Below are 12,370 nucleotides of genomic sequence, written 5' to 3' on the forward strand. Positions count from 1 at the left end.
ATCCTGGAGAGACAGCTTCTAGATTTGAATCCTAAGGCCATGCCCATATAAGTAAATTAAATGGTATAGTGAATATGTTTATGACAGAATGTTATTTCTTTTTACCTAAGGGCGTTGGAGAACTCATGTAGCAAGAAGTAGATATAATTTGATCTTTAAAATCTATCTATTGAAGCTATTTAAAATAAGTTTGTCTCTACCATACATCTGATAGTAAAATCTGTTTCTGTTATTTAACCTTTTATTTGCAGGTCTAATCTTATCAACTATACTGCTGAGGGACAGGTGACAATAAGGATGGACATAATAGATGCCATATTCGATAGGCACAAGAATGAGTTTTCAGTGGATGTTTAGTAAATGAAATCATGAATAATATGTGTCTAAACACATGTATTTTCCAAAATTAATGCAACCTGACCCTTACATTATTTAAAAAACTGCCTCAACTTTTTCTGGGATAAAGCTTACACATGAACATATTTTTAGGGAAAAACCTATTTAACATCCAAAGTGAATGGAGCAGAATTGTATTGTGAAATCTCAAATAATTTGGCAGTCCATACTTGCCTCTGAAAATGCAGGTTTTATATCCTTAAAAGGCTTATGACTTAGTTGTAATCTAGGAAAAGGTAGGACATAAAAGAAAGATAAATGATAAATTAATTTATGTTAAACTATACCAATTCCCAAAAATGTGATAAAATCACTAAGGTTCTAGGCTTCTGGAAGAATTAATCTTCGTGAAGTGCCTGGACACTGTAGAAATTAAATTTTCTATTACAATCTGGCATTTTAGGGAGAGTAGGACTGTCTTTGGTAAATGAAGATCTCCTCCATTTAGTTTGAGCGGGTGTTCTTAAAAGTCTCCCCTATTATATTTCCAAGTTAAATCTGACTCCTCTCCCTCCCAGGCACACAGTTTGACTTTTCTGCTAATTCCTGCTTTCAATGAGATTTTCAGTGTCTCCCACTTTAAATGCTAAGTAGAGCCAAATATCAGGTGTTTTGGAATGAAATACTGCATTACCATTGAAGAAAGAACAGATGGCAACAAAAACAAAGGTGAAAAAAGAGTGTGCCGTTGTCTTTTTTCCCCAAAATATTTCAGGTTTTGTAAAAGATATAGATATTTTATATTTGACATACACTGATTCATTTCTTGAAAGCAACACAAAGCTTTTTATTTTAAAAATAAAGATTTTCTTTCAAAGGCTCTATAGACACTCATTTTTAACTATTATATTTCAGATGTTTTATGATAGTCTACAAAGATTCTACTGGAGCAAGACACAGTTGGTCCCTGACCTCTCAGAGCAAGGACAACTTGTCTATAACGGGGTAAAGATTAAAAAAGAAAAAAAAAGCAAATAGGCATTTTCTGTAAAATGTGCTAAGTGTCATGGGGGAGTGGGTGGGAGGCTATGGGAGAGCATGCCAGGAAAGTCCAACCATGTTTAGGAGAAGTCAGAGAAAGCTCATGAAGTAGTCAGTATCTGGTGTGTAAAATGAAAAATCATTGGAATTCGGATACATAAGGTGGGGAGGCAGACTGTTCCGTGAAACGGGAGAGGAAGCTCGGTGTCCAGGAGGAGAAGAAAGCAAGCGTGATTGAGGAAGTGAAAGATTAAAATGGCTAAAGCTCAGAGTGAGTGCATGGGGAGAACTTGAGAGAAAGGGCTATAGAATTAGGCAGAATCCATATCATCGAGGCAAATCATGCAAAGCTTTTGAGATCTAATTTTAAAGGAAAAATCGTTTAAACACAGATGTAATATAATTAGATTTGCATTTGGAAAAGACTACCCTGAATACCTAGTGTGGCGGAGAGGGAATGACTTCAGGAAAGGGGTCGTTGCAGTAATCCAGCTGAGAGATGATAATGATGCTCTGGATTTGGGTGGTGGAAGTAAGGATGCAGAAAGGAGGTCGTTTTGAGTGATCGGTTTGGAGTGGGGGGGAGATGTGGTTACAAGTGAGAGAGTTCAGGGAAGGATCAAAAATGACTCTCTGGCTTTTTTCTTTCTGCAGCAGTTGGGTTCTATTCACTGAATTAAACTTACTGAGGGATCCAGGTCATTTCTCTATTACTGTATGTACCCAACAAGAGACATCATGTGGGGGGAAGAAATCTCAGTCTTTGAACTCAGGACTTGAGTTTAAAGTTGTTACCTCCAACGTGTACCTTCGGCAAATGAATTTAAACTGTCTGAACTTCTGTTTACAATAAATTGCCGATAATGCCTAATCCAGAGTTGTTGCAGTAATTAGAACGAATGCATGTAAACAAGCTGGCACAGTGCCTCTCAAGCAGCGGCTCTCGGCATTGCTGTAGTTATATACTTAGAAGCTTGCTGGCCCCACTAAAGCGCAAGCTTCTTGACAATTAGAGGGAGACTGTCTGCTACTCAGCCTTATCCCAAATACCTGGCAAGTGCCAGCACATACTGGGGAGTCAATAAGTATTTGCTGAAGGTGCAAAAAAGACTATTACCACAGAGACAATTTGATTTCCCTTTTAAAACTTATTTGACACAAACCTGGTAAAAGCAATAACCTCAGTTTCACAACTTGTGACCTTAAGTTTCAAATGCTACTGATACTTTTGTTAAATATGAAGCCTCAAAACTGTGTTAATAAAAAGCTGCATCCTGTACTTCACTAGATGGCACCAAACCATTGCCCTAAAATAGAACTAACAAGAGGGAGTGAGGGGGGAAGGACCGGAAAGCTGGAAAGCGGGGTTATAATATACATTAAATATCTATGGGGGGTCTCAGGGGGTGTGCAAGAGCTTTGACTGTGCTCTGTCAGTCAAATTCTCACATGCATATAATTATATTTTGCATATCTAGGAATGTGACATGATTTAATTAAGCACAGGGGACTTTGTTCAGTCTCTCATAGGAGAAAATTAAGCACTTAGGAAAGAGCATTATGTACCTCATTCGGGCCACTAGGGTGCATTGGTGTTGAAGCATTTCTTCTCATTTCTGTTTTATCCAAAACTTTAATTATCCAATAGAAATAAGCCAAATGGTGCCCTACTGGTCTCAATGACTTGTGGTTCCTTCAGTGCCTTATTTACTATTTGGGAGTAGATCTTGCAGGCAATGAAGCTACTTTGTTTTTTTGGTGTCTTGAACTTCATGTAATCTTCAACTATAGTTTTTTCTCTTAAAGCAAATCTACTGGAAATGTGAGGGGAAATGCATTCATCATTGTTATAATTGTGCTCTTTTTTCTCTATCCATTTCTATCCTCTGCTAATGGACTGTGTATGTTGAGAGGCTTTTGTGAAGAGTGAAGATGCCATTGATGGATGAGCCTTCTTTCTCCCACTACTACATTGTCGATACCATAATTATCTAATGTCACACTGTAGATCCGAGCAGCAGAGCAACTGGATTTTAGACTCCTTTGGAACACTGAACCCTTGATATGTTTTTTTCTCTACATTTCCTGTTAATGATCCTGATATTGATTAACATCTGTTTTCTGAGTCCATGTGTTCTGGTGTCTTGATATTCAGGACTTGCTTTTGAGATAATACTAGGTATGGAGTTAAAATCATTCAGAGAGAGAGTTTGGTCCAATATATACCAATTCTCAGAAAGTGTAAACACTAAGTAAGGTATTAATGAAGCTATAACTTAGTGCTACACTCAAATTTATATGTTTGCGTTTTCTTCTGCAAATATATATATCTTATCAGAGATCCTATTTTCAAATGGAGTAATTCTTTTTTTAATAGAAAATATAAAGATTCATTTATCTATTTTTTGAGGGACCATGTGGCTTCATACTTTATGGTATTAAGGCTGTCTGTCTCTACCTGGACATGTTTTCTACATTGTAATTAAGGGTTGTGATCCAGTTGATAAATATCTTCTCTGCTCAGAAGGCTCTCAGTAAGTGGTTTTGATTAATTGACATAAACATGGTGTGATGGAGAAAAGTACTCAGTTCTTGGGACAAGAAGCATAAATGAGTTAAAGTCATTGTTTGTGTGGCACTCGTCACACACAGGGATGTACAAAAGTACATAGGGATCTGAAGGCCACTAACAATGTAAAAGGAGTTTATGACATGTGAAAACTATTTTCGGTATCTCATGAGGTCCTATCAACTTGAATAGCAGCCATCTCATTAAATAAGAAAGTTGAATACTAGTTTTATTGCTGTTTTATATCTGTATTGGTGCTAGATTTTATGTTGTTTTGCTTTTTGTTTTTTGAGGAAGACCGGCCCTGAGCTAACATCCATGCCCATCTTCTTCTACTTTCTATGTGGGACGCCTGCCACAGCACGGCTTGCTGAGCGGTGCCAGGTCCACACCCAGGATCCGAACCGGTGAACCCAGGGCCGCCCAAGCAGAACGCGTGCACTTAACCACTGCACCACCAGGCCAGCCCTTAGATTTTATGTTTTTGATTAGATAAAATAAAAATAAATCTTAACTAATTATTTCAGTTTTACAGTCACATTCTTTCAAACTTTGTGGTCCCTGGGGGAAAATTAATAAAAAGAGCCTTTGATAATATTGCAGATCATAGTCCTGAGGCTTAAGGACACCATAGAGATATTATCTGTGGTTCAGTAAGAAGGAATAAGATGAATTTGTGTCCACTGAGATTAACCCTCTTTGTCTCAAATATCATTTTCAATATTGGAGGAGATTGTGTGTAGGGAGTTACATGTGGATTAGAAAAAACAAATAGGCAATCATGAAAGAGCTGAGAGGAGTGTAGAGTTGCCTAACTGCAGTAGACGTTATTTCCGGATTAGTAAACTCAGAGAGAATATATGTTGTAAGTGAAGTTCATTTCTAAAGTTGAGCAAATCCTGAGTTTTCCATGTTGACCCCTCAAAAACATACCTGGCACATTTTAAGCCTCCAGGTGTTTACAAGGCAGAACCTTTCTCTGGACTGCCCTTGCTTTCGTAGAGTCCATTTGTACCTAGTAGACACCTGGTCTCAGCATACAAAGCCTATGGCTTGGGTTTATTGCAAGATGCTAGGAGTGACAGAGTAAATTGATTCTCAGAGTCTGGAGTGGTTCAACTGTAACATACAGATGTCTTCCAATGCAAGTCAGAACCCTACACAAACCAGAGCCATGTACTGCCATTTACAGAAAATCTTTAACCAGATGTTTTATGGACTAATAAAATATTCATATAGATACTTCTTTGTAAGCCCCAAAGTAACTTAGATATTGAGGGTACTCAAACAATTCTTGACTTGAGATTTTCTTCTTAGCTTATTTGGTGGATACATCGTCTGGCAAGCTATGTAACTAACATGTGATCCAACTAAAGGTATCCCTTGATTAAAAAAGTGTAAAATATGGCAGCAAAATTGCTTTATGTTGGTAATGTTTACCTATTTTATATTAACAATAAGCTCCATAACTTGAATTATAAAAGCAAAAGGATATAAAGGAGTTATTTAACTGCTATATCAAATAAATAACTTTTCCCTTGCTTTGTCTTAATCAATCTTTTGCCGTCCTAACTCAAATATGTGGCTAAAAGAGATCTTTTTTTTTTAACAAGTAAAATAGATTGTTTTCTGCCACTTGAAATAGCTAATATTTACTGTATTTAGTAAACAAAAATTAGTACTCTATTTCCAAAGTTTAGAAATTGTTCTTATGACTCCCTATAGAATCAATTTATTCAGGAAATATTCATTAAGTAATTTTTCCTTGTCAGACAATTTTCTAGGCATTGGGAGGTACAAGATTTAGAGTGAATATCATAGACATTCTTCTTGTTCTTATGAAATGAAAGTCTAGCAAGAAAGACATCCAATTACACATGCAGTGATAATGAAACAGGAAAAGTCCAATCAGTGGTAAAAGATCAGGGTTTGAGAGCACCTAGCAGGGACACACGGGACACATAGGGAGGGCAAGAAAGGATTTTGGCAAGACACAACGTTTAAACTGAGACCTGAAGAATGAATAGGAGTTTGTCACATGTGGCAGGTGAAAGTGTATTGGTAGAGAAGGAGTAAATAGGGGAAAGAGTGTTTCAGAAGGAACAAACAGCGTCTCACAGCATCCTGTGCTGGAGAGTGTAGAGCAATGTGACTGGGACATAGCTTGTAAGGGGAGAAGGGGCAGGACCTAAAACGGGAGATGTAGGGAGTGCCACGCATGAAGGGCCTCATAAGCCGTGGACTGTATCCTAGGACATAAAAGATTCTTAGGATACTTGAAGTAGAGTGAAATAATATTGGATTTATTGTATTTCAAAAAATCCCTTTGTCAATAATGTGGAAAATTGGTGGAGAGGAGCAAGAGTTGGAGGCATGGAATTTAAATTATATTTGTAAAACGAGTAATCTTTAAAATGTTCTTGTAAGCCATTCAAACTTTATTTTAAACATTGACATTTATTCTCTGAACTTTTCTTTACTGGGAATTGATTATTTTTTCCAAATTCTTTACTCCTTTTCCCAGTTTATTTCCTATTCCAGGGAAGCTTTTCTTTAGCTGAGAGAACAATTTTCTATGCTTATTGCATTGCCCTCCCTGTAGTGTCACATCATGTCAACAACTAAAATATTGTTACTAAATGGATGTACAACCCCTCTTATTCAATTCATGACCACTTATTTACTTCACGTTAAGTTACAGACTAGTCCCGTGATGACTTCAATTGAATAATTAGCTCCTGGATGCAATGGGAGAGTTTGCAAACTCAGACCAGGTTGAACTAGACATTTTATGACTCAAGAAATAGCGTCCTTAACCCATGTCACACATTTGACTCCTTGCAGAATAGAGAATATCTATTTGAGTAGGTGCCCTTTTTTATTTCTTCTTTGGATCAGAGCAGCTGACGGCAAGTCTGCATAATAGAGGAATTGTGTTGGTTTGCTTTAATCGTTGTTGTTTCACATTTGGTCCCAGATAATCTTCCTTTTCCTGAGCCCTCTAACTTTCTCCACTAGCAGAAATGCCTCCCTGCTTCCTCTAGCCAAGCAGTGATTGACCATCACATATTATCTGTGTGTAATAAAACTTATTTCCATTAGTGTAGACAATAGAATTGACTGTATTTTCCAGACTACTTATTTCAAGCCATCAAATGGTAACAGGGTGCTCTGAAAATCAGGCAACTTTTAATAGAATAACGCTGAGTACCCAGGCATGCTTAAGCCATTAGGGAACACTTACGTTACACTTAGAAAGCAGTCACTCGTTTCCCTATAATTAGGTATTTACGGATATTTGCAAAATGTAAGAATGCAGTTTTCACTGAAACTACTTAAAAACACAGCTTAGACAAATGGAATTATTGTACTCACTTAGTTTTTTCATGCAGTCACGAAGTCTGGTTTCCAAGCTAAGCACCCTTTGATGTAATTCCTCGTAGTCATAGGCACCAATTTCCTCCTGAATCCCAGTGAGGACAGCAGACAGATTCCGGATTTCTTCCTTGAACTGGGTGATTAACTTGGCGTCTGTTTTGTACTGTTCCAGCACGGGGATCAAGGGCAGGAGCTCATCCATCTTCTCTTTCAACTCCTGTGGAAAGCAGCCAGTTGTTCCTGAGAGTCGTGTAAACAGATCAAGCAGCTACCTTCTTTTTAATATGATACTTAAAGGAGGTTATTAAAACAGATTCAAATTCCTTTTTAAAAAAACTTTTTAATTTATTTTTCATTGAGATGTAATTGACATATAACGTATTAGTTTCAGGTGTACAACATAATGATTTGATATTTGTGTATCAAAATTCCTTGCTGATTTTTGGTTGAAATTAGGTATTTTGTGAAAATGTTGGTGGGCACATGATCATTAAGAGTAAATCTATTTGTCTCAGCCTTTCAAGCAAGAACCTCTCTTTAAATGCTTTTCTATAAAACAAATTGATCCTTGTCATAATTACAAAAACTTCCTATGATAGCAATTATTGTAGGAAAGGTTTGTGTATTATCTCACTTTCTGGTAGCATTTTATAAAGTGGGTAATGCATTATTTAGTTAGGAAATGGAAGCAGGGTCCATTTTCTAATTATGAATTATTGGAAATAGGTCAAATAGCTTATGCCTGTTAAGTCTAATTAACCCAGTTACTGATTATCTATGTTACTAAGTACTGAGGGTATTTACAGAAAACTTGGGATCCTGGAACAGCTATTCCCTAACGCTTAGAATTTTTCTAATTATGGCCTAACATCACTCTGTCCTTCCATTGTGCTTGAGTATTCCTCTTTTTAATATCCATCTTAGCACAGCATCATTAGGAAGGTAAGTTCAGCAAGCATAATAAATCAAGCAAAGCCTCTCAAAGCTCAAAGAAATGTATGTTGCTGTTTACCACTTTGAATTATTACCCATCCTCTGACTCCACTTGCCTTAGCATAGATAATTTAGAGCTCTTTATGTAAAGCGGAGTAGCTCGCACATGTAGTGAATTAACTCTTTCAGGGACAAACATGCTCATAGCTTCTGTAACAAAAGAGCCAGTTGCACAGAGCTGTTCGGAACTGAAAAGTTGATTTTCATTTGGAGATCAAGAAGTGTATGTTGCCAACGTAATGTCCTTCACTCCAAGCGTCACAGAACTGAGCCACACGTGCAGTTTCACTTTCAATTTCTAGACATGCCACCTTTTCTTCTTTCCCTTCAACTTCGTGTTGATGGTCAATGAAAATATTTCATGAGTTTGATTCAGTTGGAGTTTATTGCAGATGATATAATTGTGGAAAGAGCTGTCACTGTTTTGATCGTTTGAGAATAATCCATAGGTGCTGTCAGAAACCATGCTGTACACTAATTTAAGGAGCCAAAAATTGCATTTTAAAATTACATTTAGAAGATGTTATTACTATAAATGCATTAAAATAGCAGGAACTCCCATTGCTACCCTGATTGATGGGTTTATGTTCCTTGTGGGGAAATTTCCACTTGCTGTGTAAGCTCAGTATTCTTTGAATTCGTCTATATGTCCATGTTGAACGGGAGGGTAAAGAGAGTCTTAATAATGAGAAGGATTCATAAATAACCCAGTCAAAAGGCAGAATTGCAGAGCTTTGCTCATTTTGGTGGCTAATTTTGAAATAAACTTATTAGTTTGAGCATCTCTTGGCATCCCTAAAGGAAGACACAATTGCTTCATTAGGATTTTAACGAGAAGAGTTCTATCGGTACTGTTCGTTGCATATTATAGCAACTGTTGTGCTGGAGAGTTTTACATTTTTGTACGTGAATATCAAAGAGCAGTAAATGTCACAATTCTGGCGGTATTTTTTCCCCATGAATTAAAAAAAATACGTCTTTGTATTTTTGGATCTTTTCAAAAATTCATTGTTTGATTATTGGCAGTCAGTTTTGAAACTCCGGAAACTTGTCAAAGAACAGTGGGAAGTCCAGCCAATATATATATATATATCAAATACTTAAAAGATTAAAGCAGAATAGCACAGATTTGTGCTTGCTAATCCCTTTTAGAATTTCGCTTTCTACAGTGTTGCTCTTAGAGCAGAGGTTGTATTAGCATTTATGTATAGACTATCTTCCCCAATAATGGTCTCTTCATATAAAAATGATAGTCTCCACTATGATGACTAGAAAAGCTTTTCATCTTAAAGAATGGAGAAGACAAGAACTGCTTAGGGCTTTTTGTAAGTTGAAATGGTATGCCAGAGGAAGATTTTCTTCGGATTTAAAAGTAGCCTTCGATGTTAAACTTACTTTTGGAATGCTCCATTTCTTCTCAAACATGGCTGCTCAACACCTAGCACAAAATCTGACTCGTGGTAGGACTCAGTGAATAAATAAATTCAGCAAATATATATTGAACATCTAATTTTTATTATTATTTTATATCAGAGAGCTGTAGTCTACTCAGAGAGACAACGTGTCATTGGTATTAGGGAGCTGGACTTTACGATTCTGATACATATTAGATATATGACCCTGAGAAAATTGCTTAACCCTTTTTGTGCATCAGTTTCCTCATCTGAATGATGGGGGATAAAAATAGTGCCTACCTCATAGGATTGTTGTGAGGATGTTTAAAGTACTCAGAAGTGTGCTAAATAAGAGTAATTCTTCAGAAAAATAGTCATTATCATTACTGCTATTTGGATTTTGACATATAATTTCAGTATCTACTTGGCTTACATGAACTGGGAAAATCAAAATCATTAGATCCTATGATGCTGCCTGAAAATTAAGTTTTTTTATCGGTAGCCGGGCTACTGCTGGGCAAGCATGGAATAGGCAAATTACATCTTTGTGTTTCTCTCAGCTTTGTGTCTTTTTGTTTCTTTGTTTCCTGTCTTCTCCCAAGAGTTCCCATAGACGCATATTTGTTGTCATGTGTCCCTGGTCCTGCCAGCCTTGGCACCCTCAAGCTGTCCCTCAAGCTGTCCACCTGAGTTTGAGTGATTTTCCCTCCATGCCAGATGCCCTGAGCTCCTCTCCTTCTGTCCCTCTTCCTTTCTGGGAATGCTCCCCCTGTGCCCTAAGTGCCAGCTTACTATTGCCTATTTTGTTGATGGCTTCAGCATCAGGCTCAAGTATCACATTATTGCTCTACAGTTTATGCCCTAACTTTGAACATTGAAAACTGACATTGAAAACCTTTTGGTTTCTTTATCTCCTCTGTGATTTAATACTTTTTTGTTGGGGGGGGGTTGGGGGTAGGCACCAGTCCAAAAATGCTTTCTCGAATATTGCCAAATCTTGAAACTCTTCCCCTGATCTTCTCTAAACAAAATTTAACAAAATTAATCACTCTTCTCTTTGTGCTGTTAAGTAATGTTTATGCCTCTACTTACTATCAATTTTACCTGCCTGCTTGTTAGTTGTCTTTCATAGAAGAGAGATTATATATTATATATCTAGCAGTGGGCTCAACATTGCGCTGCACACAGTACATGCTCAATAAATATTGGTTAAAATTAATTCATTTATTCCTCAACCTTATATTCTTCTTTATTTACCATTGCCCCATAAATTCTCTATTGTCCAGTTCACTCATTCTCACATTTCCAATAATATTTAAATTAATTGTGTCTTCTAGGCCTTGCTCTAATTTGTTCTAATTTCTTAATCTTCTGGCTTTGTTTACGTCTCTCTTCAACGTAAACTTCCTGATTCATCACTTCAGCCCCTTCTATTATCCTTACCCTCAACTTTCTCACCCTCTGTTCCTTGTGTTGCGCCTTTTTTGGTAGAACTTTAACGTTGGTTAAGAACTGTTTTCTGCGCTTCTTTACTCAGGCTCTTGAGCACCATTGAAGAAAATTACAAAACTATGAAAATTTCTGCCACATTAAAATGAGCTGTGCAGAGATCCTGTTGCATGTTACTGACTAGCTCTCTGCCCTTCACCACTATGTGTGAAAAGCACTTCTAATGCTTGACCAAGAGCTTGAATTCAGACCCACTCCCTCATCATTAGCAGTCAATCTCACTAAGCGGCAGGGAAAACAGAGGCTATTATGTTTATAAAACCAGTGTGTCTTGTAAACTACATGATAAGCCTCTTTAAGGCAGGTTATTTGGCTTTAATAGAGGTTCAAATGGCATTGTCATAGTCAGGTTTTTTTTAAATCTATGACACTGTCATACATAGTTAACAAAAGTCCACACAGCAGGCTTAAAAGCACTATTTTCAGTGTTTCTAGATAATTGCCAATAAACAGCTTAAAGTCTACACACTTGATCTTAGCCAAAAGACCAAGAAGTGATAAACTTAAAAGTCTAAAAAAATGACTTCATTTGTGTCAAATTATGAAACAACTCTCTTTTCTACATGTTATTAATGATGGTATTATTGCTTCTTCTAATAATTTATATTCTCTATATTTCTCCTTATATTAGCAGACCATAAAATCATCAGAAAACGTTGAAAATTTTAATTATTAATTTTCCTTGAGATTTCACCTTGTCATAGATGTCGAAGTGTCTGTAAATCTATCTAGAAACTCCACTAAATTCTAGGAGGATGAGGCTATTTTTGTAGCAAATCTTCTAGGCATTCCTACCAGCTAATGGTCAGTTTCAGTAGAGAGATGATTGACGTCCCCAGTGAGTCTTTAATCTTGCATGTATGGGCCAATGCACAGTTATTTCTAGCTGAGTGCCATGTTGGCTGTCCATCACACTCAGTATCTCATTTGGATTGACAAGACTGCAGAAGTCAAACCTACTTGAAAATGCTTGGTCATTAGTGTCTTCCGATCATCTTCAATCTGCCGAAACTTGGCCTTCAGCCCTTTCATTTGGGTTTCCATTTTAAGAACATATTGGAAATCTCTCTGAGTTCTCAAGTTTAAGACTTCAATAGACTGGGACATGTTCTGAACCTGTTAAAGAAGAACATTGGCTGTACATTATTGT

General features: G+C 36.9%; 1 protein-coding gene across 1 annotated transcript in view; it reads right to left on the bottom strand.

The window, feature by feature from the left end:
- Window positions 1-12,370, bottom strand: part of OLFM3 (olfactomedin 3) — a 40,784-nt gene that overhangs the window by 12,453 nt on the left and 15,961 nt on the right. Inside the window, exons 3-4 of the mRNA XM_046645877.1 lie at window positions 12,181-12,336; window positions 7,322-7,541 (exon numbers count right to left, since the gene is read on the bottom strand). Of these exons, the coding sequence (XP_046501833.1) occupies window positions 7,322-7,541; window positions 12,181-12,336 (376 nt within the window). The remainder of the gene's footprint in view (window positions 1-7,321; window positions 7,542-12,180; window positions 12,337-12,370) is intronic.

Source organism: Equus quagga, chromosome 18, assembly GCF_021613505.1.
Source record: "Equus quagga isolate Etosha38 chromosome 18, UCLA_HA_Equagga_1.0, whole genome shotgun sequence".
NCBI classification, from domain to species: domain Eukaryota; kingdom Metazoa; phylum Chordata; class Mammalia; order Perissodactyla; family Equidae; genus Equus; species Equus quagga.